Source organism: Salmo salar, chromosome 01 (assembly GCF_965601325.2).
Source record: "Salmo salar chromosome 01, fSalSal1, whole genome shotgun sequence".
NCBI classification, from domain to species: Eukaryota; Metazoa; Chordata; class Actinopteri; order Salmoniformes; family Salmonidae; genus Salmo; species Salmo salar.
Window position 1 is genome coordinate 167,402,409 of NC_138291.1, and position 15,669 is coordinate 167,418,077.

Below are 15,669 nucleotides of genomic sequence, written 5' to 3' on the forward strand. Positions count from 1 at the left end.
TAGCGCCAAAAAGCTACATCTCTTGTAGGCAATTTAGCTCCTTAATAAACACCATCGTCTTTGTGTGAGTTTCCATCAGACTAGACGCTGTGTTGCGTGTTGCTGAAACACAAACTTAACCTAGTTCAAGGCAGTCAAAGAATATTATCACCCCTGTGTATCACCTCAGCCACCACATACATGTGTATTCATGATGACTTTGTATATGTAAATGGTTAGTTTGCACAGTATACCCAGACCTACATGTACAAGGATACACAAATAACACATCTGAGGGACCGGTTAGCAACATCCCAAGGACCAGTGCTGGTCCAGAGACCGGGGTTTGAGGGACACTGCTCCAGGTATTTAGGGGTCCAGCTGCAGCCAGGCGAGGAAGCTGGGTGTTAGAGGTTAAAGGTGAGGCTAGGTGACAGACTCCCATGCCATGTGTTATCGGCTGGCCTGATGTCCCCTGGTTGATCGATGGAGTCAAACCCAGAGGTGGGTGAGATTGGGAGTAGGCCTATTCCACATACACAGGCCTGTGAGGAATATCAGATCTTTACAATGCCTGGAGAAGTGTTGAACTCAGGAAACACATCAATATGATATTGCAGTCTGTGTAGGCCTGTTTTATTAATTAATGTATTTAACCTTTTAACTATGCACATTTTTATTTACAATGACGGTCTACCTCCCGTAACCCGGTCGACGCTGGGCCAATTGTGCGCCGCCATATGGGACTCCCGATCACGGCCAGTTGTGATCCAGCCTGGGATGAAACCAGTGCCTTAGACCTCTGCGCCACTCAGGAGCTGAATTTATGTATCTGAAATGCACCCACTGACAGACGGGCGGGCAGACAGACAGCATGGATGACCTGAGGGTTCTGATGGTTCTCAACAGAACAGCTGCTGTCACCAGTAATTCTGTCTCACTGCTGTTAGAGACACACACCGCACACCAGTAGCAGTGTGTGGGTAAAACACTCAGGAAGCCAAGCCGGTAAAAAAGCCATATTACAACCTATGTTGGGGGGTGTTTTGCTGCACCAGGACAACCAACAGTTGAGCTCAGCTCAATGCCGATTGGCTAATTATTATTATTATTATTTTTTTTCTAGGGAGGCCAAATACTTGCTGGCGTCAATCAATCATATACTACAGCGGTCACATGTTATACTCTTTTGGTCCAAACAGCATCAGATACATGAGCTACACATCCTGAGACAGAGGGGCGCTGTTTCCCTCGCTCTAATGATTTCTCCAGGGAGATTCAGACACTTGCAAATTTACAATTTTTTTTGGGAAACAGAGATGATAGAGAAATTATTTTATAATTGTAATTTATTTATTGATTAAATATTTGGGGAAGCCTGACCTCCCTTGGCATCCATGAATACACACCACTGCGCACACATGTCACCGACCTGTAGCATCCCTGTTCCCTTTCCCTCTTTGCCGTGCCTTTGAGAGCTTTATCATAAGTCATGTACTTATCAAAAGTCAGCTTGTGGCACATTTGACTTCACATTTGATTTGGATCATATATGATCAATATTATGAACATATTGTTTATTCTGTCAACTAAGGCAGTCTTTACAACTATTTTAAATTCAATGCTTGACAGTTGTGAATTGTCCCTGCAATCAGATCAAATCGAAGCATTTGTCTTGCATCTCATACTAACCCAGAAAATCTACTGAACTTATACTGTAGTTACACTTCACTGCATAGACAACATTCTAGCGTAGAACTAATTCATTGCAATTATGATTCAAGTAATCAAGGCCTGCCTGACTCCAAATCAATTTTGTCTTGAAACAACCAAACTGCAAATAATTCTAGACTAAACTGATGTTTTGGTTCCTCCCCATTGTTTAAGTGAAAGACTGACGAGTTATGGCATTTCTGTGTGTCTTCGGCTATTTTCACATTTTCGGGCAAGTGACCATAATCTTCGGGCAACCTGAAAAAATTATCCTGACTACCCCGATGGGCAATTGCCTTTCAGGCCTAAATGTCAATCCACACACAATTATGGGTTAAGTCCATGTGACAATGTGTGTATCTGTGTCTAGAATGATGATAATGTTTATAGCGGTACCTCTGGTGATTGACAGTATGGTAGATGGCACTGGACTCACTTCCCTCTTCACTTGTTTCTCCTCACCTTTTCCACACCCCTCCTCCAGACATCCCTCTCAGTGAGTACCACCCTGCATCCCACTGCTGGCTTGTCTCTGAAGCTAAGCAGGTCAGTCCCTAGATGGGAGACAAGATGCTGCTAGAAGTGGTGTTGGAGGGCCAGTAGGAGGCACTTTTTCATCTGTTCTAGAATAAAATATCACAATGCCCCAGGGCAGTAATAGGGAACGTTGCCCTGTGTACGGCGCTGTGTTTCAGATGGGATGGTAAACTGGTGTCCTGACTCTCTGTAGCCACTAAAGAGCCTATGGCACTTATTGTAAGTGTAGGGTTGTTAACCCCGCTGTCTTGGCTAAATTCCCTATCTGGCCGTCATACCATCATGGTCACCTAATCATCCCCAGCTTCCAATTGGCTCATTCGTCTCCCCTGTAACTATTCCCCAGGTTGTTGCTGTAAATGGGAACGTGTTCTCAGTCAACTTACCTGGGTGAGGTATGGGTGAAAGCCACCTAATCCTGGACTGCTGGTCTGGTAGGTGACAGTCATTGGAGTCCATTCATTTGGCTGTGAGTCTTCTACATGCAGGCAGGCAGACAAACAGTCACAGGGATTGAGAACACGCAACCTTCTCCAAGGGCTTTTGTTCCAGCCCCACGGAAACACAACTGATTCAACTAATTAAATGAGACATCGCTATACTGAGAAATGGAGCCTTTGTTCATGTTTTTCCCAGGGCCCCCATACTATACAATGAGGATGAGGAAGTGATTTGCTGTTTGGGGTAAGTTTCTCAAAAACAAGTGAAATCACAAAAAAGGTGACTCGATCCTTCCTTAACATTCCATTTACATAAAAAATAAAAGATTTGGTTGTAAAAAAGCAAACTTTTCCTTTAAGTTCTTGATGATCAGTTGATTATTTAAATCATGTGTTAGTGCTGGGCCGGAACAATAGCCTGCACACTCTGTAGCCCTCCAGGACTAGGGTTGAAGACCAGCCAGGGCTTGTTCTTACAAAGTGTCTGAGTAAGAGTGCTGATCTAGGATCAGTTTTGCCTATTAGATCATAGTTATAAGGAGGGAATGGGTGGATCCTAGATCAGCACTCTACTCTGTCGATGTGGGCTCAGACCACTGCTCTGGGTGGTTTGGTCCCTTGGGTGGTATATAAGTGTGTGTTTGTACTGTTATTACACAACAACATCAATTAGCAAGTCATGAGCCAGAGCCAAGTTTCCATGTACATTCAGCAGAGCAGTAGGGGAATCCATCAGTGCGTTTCTCAGCCCTGGGTCCTATTCATTAGGCACGAAACGGAAGGAAACTGGGAAGTACAATCTGAACTTGTCCAATAAGAAGCCAGTGTCCTAATTAATACAACCCTGCTTGTGACAAGCAGTAAACACTGTGACCTTGGAATGTAGAGGGAGTGCGAGAGAACATTGGTTTACTGTAGTAGAGGTGTAAACGGGCTATGCAGAACAAACTGGAGCTTCACTTCAAATGTTTGAAATCTTTATGTTGAGATCTGCTATAAAGCACTATTATATAAAAAAAAAAAAAAAACATTTTAAAATACGTTCATTTAGCAGACGCTCTTATCCAGAGCGACTTACAGTATGAGTCCATACATTTCCATACTTTTTCTTACTGGTCCCCCGTGGGAATAGAACCCGCAACCCTGGAGTTGCAAGCACCATGCTCTACCAACTGAACCAAACGGGACTATCTCATTTGAAGTCAGGCTGGGGGCAGAGTACAGGGGTCATAGTTCAGCCTAGGATAATGCCTGATTCACACCAATGGAGCCAACCCAAACCCTACTGTGCTGGCTCGGATAGTTCCCTTTTTTAACATTGTATTTTTCCTTCATAGCTTGTTCTCCATCTTCTTTTTAAATAGGAAGCCAATTTGTTTTCAGCACTTTTATTTCCATGACTGATCAAAACTTGTTCTCATGGCTCTGTTGTCCCTCTGCAGGAGACATGTGGTGAGCAATATGTTTGGAACATCGAATCGTAATACATATAGAATCGTGAGAATTGCCAAATACATTGTATCGGCACCTAAGTATTGTGATAATATCGTATCGTGAGGTCCCTGGAAATTCCCAGCCCTAGTAGATGAGTAAAAAGGCCAGCCCAGTACAGCTCAGCATGGTTTGGTTTGGCCCTATAGGAGTGTTAATCAGGAATAGGTGAGGCTACATTAACAGAAGTATGAAGTGGGTGGAGGTTAGCGGCATTGCCTAACAGTGAGTGGTAAGGGAAGTCTGTCTGTTTTTGTCAGGAGGTATCAGGTGGGTCAAGGTCACTGAAATCATTCTCGGAATTGTGGAAAACATTCTCCTTGCATACCCTTAGGTACAGATCTAGGACCAGCGTAACATCCCAAGTCTATTAGGTGGGAAGAGACTATACGGACCTTAGATCAGTGTCTAGGTGTAATGCCATCCTACCCTCATACGAGGACGTGATGAGATGTTTCCAGTGTGTGTTCCGAACTTAAGCTTCTGAATCGTTCCTTCTCCGCATCTCGCTGATAATCTCAATATGATTTGTCACTTGGTGTATTAAAAGAATAGTTCACCCAAATTACAAAATATCTTATTGGATTCGTTACCCTGTAAACTGTAATTTGAGTGACCTATCCCTTTAATCTACCCTCCAACATGTAGATGTATTTCAGTTCACTGAACACTTTAGACCTGTGTCTCAGACCTGTGTCTCAGACCTGTGTCTCAGACCTGTGTCTCAGACCTGTGTCTCAGACCATGTACTGTGAAGGTCCATCTATATTGGAGGGACGCGGGCTGAATGAGTACCATTGTTTCTATGTGAATTAGTGGTACGCAGTCTGACCACACGTCAGTTGTCTTTTTATCAGATGCCCCCTGGTGAATCTGTGTTTACACAGTCACCCCAATTCTAATGTATTGGCATATCTGACACCGATCTGATCTTTTCACCATTGTGTAACCAGCAAGAACCACATGGAAACTGATCTTTTGACTTCTGATTTATACCACATCTGTTTTGGTTTTCAATCCTGATATAATTCTGATGGTTCATATGTGACCTCAGTCTGGACACTATAATCTGTTTTTTTTCTCTGAAGTGTTTTGTAGGTTTTTATTTTTTGCACATGACCTGTTGTTGCATGACAACCACCCAAAAATGTAAAGGAACAGTGATAGGAAATTATAATTGCACCTGTGTGCTATTTCAAAGGTAATGCACATATCTGATATGGGCCACACATAAAACTGAGTGTAGACAGTCAGAACAATTATAATCTGAATTTGGTTCTTAGCCTGTATTTACACAGCCATCCTAAGTCATGTGTATTTAGATTCAGCTTTATATGAGCGGTATCTGGAGGTCTCAGAGTGTTTAATGACATAAGATGCCTCATCTTAATACTCCCGGCGAGTGACAGTGTGACTGCTCCTAGTGGCTGTACTCACAGTGAGTGACGGATAGACAGGATATGATAGATATGCAAACCTGTGTGTCAGACCGTGTTAGTCAGAGATATGGGTGGGACTCCCTCTCTAACACACTTAACTGTTGTTCCACTCCATGAACCCCCCCCGCCCCAGACAGCAGGGACGCAACACATGTTGGCTATGTAGGAGAGAAAACGAGGTGGTGGCTGGACAGTCGGATGGTGTTTTTGTCTGAGAGAGATGGGAGGAGGATGGGACGAGGGAATGGTAGAGAGGGAGAAATGGAGGAGAGTGAGGGAAGGAGAACACGCACACAAGGTTGAAGGGAACTAATATCCATAGAGAAGGTTTCTGTCTGGTAACTGTCACTCTATATATCCCCTCCCCCCCCCCCCCCCCCCCCCCCACACACACACACACACACCCCTCTTCAATCTGCAGGGTGTCTGACCCAATTCTGTGAGGAGAGGAGACGAAGAAGAAAGAGATGGCTCTAATGTTGGCAACAAATTAGCCTGTCAGTTAGCGGAGCTTACCCTGGAATGAAGAGTAATTTACAGAGAAAGAGAGGGATGGAGAGCGAGGCAGAAAGGGAGGGTGAAGAAGAGAGACGGGGATGGAGGAAGGGGAACGGTGATGGAGGGAAAGTTATTGAAGGTCGTGTGATCCTAAAACTGAGAAATGGCAGTGCAAGAGAAGCCCTCTCTCGCTCTCTCAGCCGTTAACGAGCTGTGTGTGTGTAGGCAGCCTCTTCATGGCTGTTCTCTTCAATTCCTGCTGCTGCCCCTCCCCCTCCCTTCTATGAGAAGCATTACGCCAGGCAGTGATAGGCTACCGCTCTGAGACACACACACAGATATGCACACATAGAGACAGAGGCTAAAAGGGAGAGGAGGGTAACTTGTGTGGGCTATGATGGTGAAATCACTGCTTCAGTTCAATGCTATGAGACTAATTTCTCTCTACATTCAGTTCAATTGAATTGACATGATATTGGTGATGACAAGGAAACGATAATACATTAAATAATAAATGATCACAAAATAATTAGGCCTATACAGAATACGAATGAAACACAAATGACACACCATTTCAATTCTCTCTCTCTCTCTCTCTCTCTCTCTCAGGCTGCCTGTCAGGGTCTTGTTGACCCCCCCGTTCCTCCGATGAACCCCCTCAACTCCATGAAACCCGGTCTGCCTCCCACTCCGCACAGGTACACACACACACACACACACACACACACACACACACACACACAGCAGAGAGTGACTCATAGAGGGAGTGCTGAGCTCATTGTCAGTTGGCTTCTGGTTGGCTTTCACCTCTCACCTATCCTGCTATTGGCTGAGCTCTAGGATCTGACTGCCGATTTGCTGCTGCTGGCCTGAGCGCTGGTTTCCTGTTTAAGAGTTCACTTCCTGTGGTTTCAGGAGAGGAAGTGGAGCGTAACCTTATCCGCACACACACACCAGGGTTGGGCTCAGTTCAATTGAGAATGTCTCATAAATTCCAATTAAATTCTTGAATTTTAATTAGTAAACAGGATACATAATTGCAATTTGAATTAAAGGAAATATAGTTGAATTCAGTGAAATTCAATGACATTAAAATGCCCGTTCTATTCTATATTAAGTGTGGTCTTTACAAATATACATTACCAGTCAAAGGTTTGGACACACCTACTCATTCAAGGCTTTTTCTTTATTTGTACTATTTTCTACAATGTAGAATAATAGTGAAGACATCAAAACTATTAAATAACACATATGGAATCATGTAGTAATCAAAAAAGTGTTAAACAAATCAAAATATATTTGGTATTCTTCAAAGTAGCCACCCTTTGCCTTGATGACAGCTTTGCACACTCTTGGCATTCTCTCAACCAGCTTCATGAGGTAGTCACCTGGAACGCATTTCAATTAACGGGTTTGCCTTGTTAAAAGTAAATTTGTGGAATTTATTTCCTTAATGGTTTTGAGCCAATCAGTTGTATTGTAACAAGGTAAGGGGGTATATAGAAGATAGCCCTATTAGGTAAAAGACCAAGTCCATATTCACCTGGAATGCTTTCCAACAGTCTTGGAGGAGTTTCCACATATGCTGAGCACTTGTTGGCTGCTTTTCCTTCACTCTGCGGTCCAACTCATCCCAAAACATCTCAATTGGGTTGAGGTCGGGTGATTGTGGAGGCCAGGTCATCTGATGCAGCACTCCATCACTCTCCTTCTTGGTCAAATAGCCATTACACAGCCTGGTGGTGTGTTGGGTCATTGTCCTGTTGAAAAACAAGATAGTCCCGCTAAGCGCAAACAAAATGGGAAGGCGTATCGCTGCAGAATACTGTGGTAGCCATGCTGGTTAAGTGTGCATTGAATTCTAAATAAATCACTAACAGTGTCACCAGCAAAGCACCCCCACACCATTGCACCTCCTCCATGCTTCAAGGTGGGAACCACACATGCAGAGATCATCTGTTCATATACTCTGTGTCTCACAAAGACATGTCGGTTGGAACCAAACATTTCTGATTTGGACTCGTCACACCAAAGGACAGATTCCCACCAGTCTAATGTCCACTGCTCGTGTTTCTTGACCCAAGCAAGTCTTATTGTTGTCCTTTAGTTGTGGTTTCTTTGCAGCAATTTGGCCACGAAGGCCTGATTCCCGCAGTCTGCTATGAACAGTTGATGTTGAGATATCTGTTAATTGAACTCTGTTAACCTCTATGGGCTAGGTGGGACGCTTGCGTCCCACCTACTCAACAGCCAGTTGAATCCTGTGGCGCGTTATTCAAATACCTTAGATATGCTATTACTTCAATTTTTAAAAAATATGACTATTTTACACCATTTTTAAGATAAGACTCTCGTTAATCTAACCACACTGTCCGATTTCAAAAAGGCTATACAACGAAAGCAAAACATTAGATTATGTCAGCAGAGTACCCAGCCAGAAATAATCAGACACCCATTTTTCAAGCTAGCATATAATGTCACATAAACCCAAACCACAGCTAAATGTAGCACTAACCTTTGATGATCTTCATCAGATGACAACCCTAGGACATTATGTTATACAATACATGCATGTTTTGTTCAATCAAGTTCATATTTATATCAAAAACCAGCTTTTTACATTAGCATGTGACTAGCATTCCCACCGAACACTGCCGGTGAATTTACTAAATTACTCACGATAAACGTTCACAAAAAGCATAACAATTATTTTAAGAATTATAGATACAGAACTCCTCTATGCACTCGATATGTCCGATTTTAAAATAGCTTTTCGGTGAAAGCACATTTTGCAATATTCTCAGTAGATAGCCCGGCATCACAGGGCTAGCTATTTAGACACCCAGCAGGTTTAGCACTCATCAAAGTCAGATTTACTATAAGAAAAATGTTCTTACCTTTGTTGTCTTCGTCAGAATGCACTCCCAGGACTTCTACTTCAATAACAAATGTTGGTTTGGTCCAAAATAATCCATCGTTATATCCAAACAGCGGCGTTTTGTTCGTGCGTTCTAGACACTATCCTAAAGGCTAAATAAGGGTGACGAGCATGGCGCAATTCGTGACAAAAGAATTCTAAATATTCCATTACCGTACTTCGAAGCATGTCAACTGCTGTTTAAAATCAATTTTTATGCCATTTTTCTCATAAAAAAGCGATAATATTCCAACCGGGAATCTGCGTTTAGATAAACAGACAAAGGAAAAGAAACCATTCGGTCGACGCGGGCACGCGCCTAAGCCCATAGTACTCTGAGTGGCCACTTGCCAAAAGCGATAAAGTGTTTCAGCCAGAGCCTGCCTCGATATCGTTCAACGTTTTCCCGGGCTCTGAGACCCTATGGACGACGTAGGAAGTGTCACGTTATTGCACAGATCCTGAGTCTTCAATAAAAAGAGCCAAGATGAAACACTACTTCTCAGACAGGCCACTTCCTGCTTGAAATCTTCTCAGGTTTTGGCCTGCCATAGGAGTTCTGTTATACTCACAGACACCATTCAAACAGTTTTAGAAACTTTAGGGTGTTTTCTATCCAAAGCCAATAATTATATGCATATTCTAGTTACTGGGCAGGTGTAGTAACCAGATTAAATCGGGTACGTTTTTTATCCAGCCGTGCAAATACTGCCCCCTATCCCCAACAGGTTAAGCATTTATTTGGGCTGCAATTTTTGAGGCTGGTAACTCTAATGAACTTATCCTCTGCAGCAGAGGTAACTCTGGGTCTTCTATTCCTGTGGCGGTCTTCATGAGAGACAGTTTCATCATAGTGCTTGATGGTTTTTGAGACTGCGCTTGAAGAAACTTTCAAAGTTCTTGAAATTTAGCTTAAAATAATGATGAACTGTCGTTTCTCTTTGCTTATTTGAGCTGTTCTTGACATAATATGGACTTGGTCTTTTACCAAATAGGGCTATCTTCTGTATACCAACCCCACCTTGTCACAGTAGAACTGATTGTCTCAAACACATTAAGAAGGAAAGAAATTCCACAAATTAACCTTTAACAAGGCACTCCTGTTAATTGGAATGCATTCCAGGTGACTACCTCATGAAGCTGGTTGAGAGAATGCCAAAAGTGTTCAAAGCTGTCAAGGCAGAGGGTGGCTACTTTGAAGAATCTGAAATATAAATATATTTTGATTTGTTTAACAGTTTTTTGGTTACTACATGATTCCATATGTGTTTTGATGTCTTGCCTATTATTCTACAATGTATAAATAAAGAAAAACCCTGTAATGAGTAGGTGTGTCCAACATTTTTGACTGGTACTGTACATAAAACATCAAACATGTTGTTATATACATGCATATCATTTTGGGGGGGAAACAATTGATTTGCAGAACAAACTCTTAAAATGAACAATATCGGTATGGAAATATTCTATTTCATTAATCATTTAAATATGGGGAAAATACATTTCCCAGAATGCATTAGCTTAACCTTAAAGTTGTCCCTGAAGCCTTCAAAAAGAAGCCATACAAATGAAATGGTTGGTGGAAATTTAATTGGCTATTCTATGGACTAAGGTTGAAAGAGTACATGAACACCGTTTCCAGAGAAAAGTGATATATTCTTTGGTATCTGGAAGTGTTATATGTCACATTCAATTAAACTATTATGTTATTATTTATAAATATATTTTACCCCCTTTTTTTCCCCTCCCAATTTCAATTATGATCTTGACCCATCGCTGCAACTCCCCAACGGGCTCGGGAGAGGCGACGGTCGAGTCATGCGTCCTCCAAAATATGACCCGTCAAACCGCGCTCCTTAATTTCACTAGGATAGGGGGCAGCATTCGGAATTTTAGATGAAAAGGGTGCCCAAACATATTATTGGTAGATTTGGATAGAAAACACTCTAGTTTCCAAAACTGTTAAAATAATGTATGTTAGTATAACAGAACTCATATGGCAGGCAAAAACCTGAGACAAATCCAACCAGGAAGTGGAAAATCTGAGGGTTTTTTTTTGTTTTTTTTAAGTGATTGCCTATCCTGTGTCTGTGGGGTCAGATTGTACTTCCTAAGGCTTCCAGTGATGTCAACAGTCTTTAGAAGTTGTTTCAGGCTTGTATTGTGAAAGGGGATCGAATAAGAGCTGTTTCAACAAGTGGTCAAGCTGAAAGACATTAGTTTAGTCTTGCGCGTGGCCGTGAGCGCGACGCTCGTTCTCTTTCCTTTCTAATGACAACGGAATTGTCCGGTTGGAATATTATTGAAGATTTATGATGATAACATCCTAAAGATTGATTATATACATTGTTTCTACTAACTTTAATGGAACTTTTTAAACTTTTCGTCTGGACTTTGTGCCCGCGCTTTGTGCAATTGGATTACTGGACTAAACGCGTGAACAAAAAGGAGGTATTTGGACATAAAGATTAACTTTATCGAACAAAACAAACATTTATTGTCTAACATGGAGACCTGGGAGTGCCATCAGATGATCATCAAAGGTATGTGATTAATTGAATCGCTATTTCTGACTTTTGTGACACCTCTCCTTCTTTGGAAAATGGCTGTATGGTTTTCTGTGGCTAGGCGCTGACCTACCATAATCGCATGGTGTGCTTTCGCCATAAAGCCTTTTTGAAATTGAACACTGTCTGGATTAACAAGAAGTTTATCTTTAAAATGGTGTATAATACTTGTATGTTTGAGGAATTTTAATTGAGATTTCTGTTGTTTGAATTTGGCGCCCTGCAATTTCACTGGCTGTTGGTGAGGTGGTACGCTCACGTCCCGAACGATCCCAGAGAGGTTTTAACATCCGCCCGCTTAACCCGGAAGCCAGCTGCACAAATGTGTTGGAGGAAACGCCGTTCAACTGACGACCAAAGTCAGCCTGCAGGCGCCCGGCCCTCCACAAGGCGTCGCTAGGGCGTGATGAGCCAAGTAAAGCCCCCCCCCCTCCCCCAAAGCCTAGCCTAACCCGGACGACACTGGGCCAATTGTTTGACGCCTTATGGGACTCCCGGTCACGGCCGGTTGTGACACAGCCTGCGATGCAGTGCCTTAGTCCGCTGCGCCACACAGGAGGCTGAGACTCTTATGCTCTGACTGAGTGGAATTTCTTTGAAGTGCGCTGTATTAAATTACACTTCCTGTCACTCAAACGCAAATTCAAATTCTACATCCTGTGGGGTGTGGCAAATTTGATTTTCAATTCATGAGTTGAATGGGAGTCAATTCCAAATTTTATGAATTGAGCCCAACGCTCACACACACACTCTCACACACTCACTCTCTCTCAGGAGCCTCCTCTCCATCGGAAGGGCTGCTCATACTGGTTTCTAAGTAACTGCTTTGTTGTTATGGAAACATTGTTGAGTGCCTCTTGAGGATGTGATGTGGTACAAGTCATTCAACTCCTACAAATACTCCCACTTGTCTTTCTCTTCAACAAACTAACAATAACTGCTTCCTCTCCTCTCCTTCATCTGCACAGATCTGACAAATTAGGCTAGGTGAGAGAGCATTGTGGTGGTGTACAGTTACCTACCAGATATTGCTTTCACCTGTCCAGGGTCCATATGTAGCAAGCGCCTGAGAGTAGGAGTGCTGATCTAGGATCACATCCCCTTTCCATGTACTCTTGTTCATTTTAATCTGAAACGCAAGACTGATCCTAAATCAGCAACCCTACTCTGACATGTTTGATGCACATTACAGACCCAGGTCTGTAAGCCATGCCCGTACATGACTCCATACCATAATATCCCTGCTTCCTGTCTCCCTTAGTGACGGTAACTTCCTGTATGACTCTGCCTCCTGGCAACAAGGCACCAATCAGCAGCCAGGCGCCCTCTCTGTGGTAACCACTGTCTGGGGCGTGACCAATCCCTCGCACAGCCAGGTAATGGACCAGGCCAATTATGTCTCCTTCCACATCCCCCCCACCCCCCCTTCTCTCATCCATCCTGCTATCATTATCATCTTTTCCGTCCATCAGCCATCCCTCTTCCATCCCCCACTCCTACGTCCATGTATTTAACCTTGTTTGAAGGAGAGCAAATATCTTTGGCAGCATTCCAGGCCGCCTACATAGCAGTTGTTCACCAAATCTGACAAGGCCTGGATTAAGTGTTTTAACATGTTAGTAACCGCATCAGTGATATTCCAATCCTGCTACAATGTAGATGACACAGCTTTTGATTATTTGTTCATTTGTACAGTATGTTCTTTGCAGACTGTATGGAATGTCAATGTCTTTTTTCTTCTTCTTTTCTACCGGTTTCCTGTTTCCACTACCTATCCACTTCTATCCGTCTAGGTGTTTGGCGCGCCCATGGGTCCGGGCGGGAACTCTGGAGGTCACATGATGCAGGGCAGCGGTGGCGGTGGGGGGATGAGTCCCGGTGTGAACCACCAGTACCAGAGCTATGGTGATAAGGGCTATGGACAACCAGGTCTCTACGGACGCCCCAACACCGCCTATAACCAAGCACCACCATATGGACAAAGGTAAACACTTTTTGACTTGTTCTTATGGTATATGTTCACCGGGGTCATGTTCATTAGGCATCAAACGGAAGAAAACGGAGTGCAACTGCGAGGTACTACCTAGGGCGTATTCACTAGGCACGAAATGGAAGGAAAAAATGGACTGAAATAGGGAAGGACTACCTGGAACATTGCACCGAATACATCTGTTTAACCTACAGCTATTGTAAGCAGTAATCATGAGCCTATAAACCAGAGTTACACTGTTAGCACTTAGGTGGTGTGCAATAGTAGGAAGACCACTTAGTGCAGGGTGAGCTGCATAATCAGCTCCAATGTAAATAACATGAGTAAGTCTACCTCTGATTAGCTTCCCAGTAAAGCATTAAAAACAATCAAGCAACCCAGAAAAGTGCTAAAAATAGCCCATATTAACATATGTAGAAACAAGGTCCATGAAGTCAATAACTTGCTTGTAACAGATGACATTCATATTCTGACATTCATATTCTGACTCTCTGAAACTCACTTAGATAATACCTTTGATACAGTGGTAGCAATACATGGTTATAACATCTACCGAAAAGACAGAAATGCCAACGGAGGCAGTGTTGCGGTCTATAATCAGAACCACATTCCTGTAAAGCCTAGAGACGATCTAATGTTAAATACTGTTGAAGTAATATGGCTACAGGTTCATCTGCCTCACCTAAAGCCCATTCTGTTGGGAAGCTGCTATAGACCAAGTGTTAAGTCAGTATCTGGATAATATGTGTGAAATGCTTGATAATGTATGTGATATCAACAGAAGTATATTTTCTGGGTGATTTTAAATATTGACTGTCATAATTCAAAGTTCTCAAACAGGACTATTTTACACCATTTGGAAGATAAGACTCTCGTTAATCTATAACCACATTGTCCGATTTCAAAAAGGCTTTACAGCGAAAGCAAAACATTAGATTATGTTAGGAGAGTACATAGCCAGAAATAACCACACAGCCATTTTTCAAGCAATCATATATGTCACAAAAACCAAAACCACAGCTAAATGCAGCACTAACCTTTGATCTTCATCAGATGACACTCCTAGGACATTATGTTACACAATACATGCATGTTTTGTTCAATCAAGTTCATATTTATATCAAAAACCAGCTTTTTACATTAGCATGTGATGTTCAGAACTAGCAACTAGCATACACACCGCAAACTTTTGGTGAATTTACTTAATTACTCAGCATAAAACGTTCACAAAATACATAACAATTATTTTAAGAATTATAAATACAGAACTCCTTTATGCAATCGCGGTGTCAGATTTTTTAATAGCTTTTCGGCGAAAGCACATTTTGCAATATTCTGAGTAAATAGCCCGGCCATCATGACTAGCTAATTTGACACCCACCAAGTTTGGCCTTCACCAAACTCAGATTTACTATAAGAAAAATTGGATTACCTTTGCTGTTCTTCGTCGGAATGCACTCCCAGGACTTCTACTTCAACAACAAATGTTGATTTGGTTCGAAATAATCCATAGTTATATTGAAATAGCTCCGTTTTGTTCGTGCGTTGAGGTCCCTATCCGAAGGATGACGCGCGGGCGCATTTCGTGACCATTTTTTTTTCAAAATATTCCATTACCGTACTTCGAAGCATGTCAAACGCTGTTTAAAATCAATTTTTATGCGATTCTTCTCGTAAAATAGCGATAATATTCCAACCGGGCGACGTTGTATTCATTCAAAGACTGAAAGAACAAAATGGAGAATTCACATGAACGCGCATCTCCAGTGTCACTGTCCCCAGGCAGGCTAGTAACAAACAGAGCTGCTGTACTTAGCCAAGAGACTGCAGACATCTCATTACACTTTCTGGCGCCTTCTGAGAGCCAATGGAAGCCTTAGAAAATGTCACGTTACAGCACAGATGCTGTATTTTTCATAGAGAGGCTACAGAAGGACAATAAATTGTCAGACAGGGCACTTCCTGTATGGAATCTTCTCGGGTTTTGGCCTGCCATATGAGTTATGTTATACTCAGACACCATTCAAACAGTTTTAGAAACTTTAGAGTGTTTTCTATCCAAATCTACTAATTATATGCATATTCTAGTTTCTGGGCA

General features: G+C 42.5%; 1 protein-coding gene across 9 annotated transcripts in view; it reads left to right on the top strand.

Moving 5' to 3' along the window:
- Positions 1-15,669, top strand: part of zmiz2 (zinc finger, MIZ-type containing 2) — a 39,336-nt gene that overhangs the window by 1,219 nt on the left and 22,448 nt on the right. For 8 of the 9 annotated variants that reach the window (NM_001173647.1, XM_014140098.3, XM_014140103.3 and 5 more), the window contains exons 2-4: positions 6,707-6,795; positions 12,843-12,957; positions 13,375-13,565. In NM_001173647.1, coding sequence (NP_001167118.1) covers positions 6,746-6,795; positions 12,843-12,957; positions 13,375-13,565 — 356 coding nt within the window. In that variant the 5' untranslated portion in view covers positions 6,707-6,745. Of the gene's footprint in view, positions 1-2,865; positions 2,914-6,706; positions 6,796-12,842; positions 12,958-13,374; positions 13,566-15,669 lie in introns of all 9 variants that reach the window. The other variant, XM_045687180.2, reaches the window with a different exon arrangement.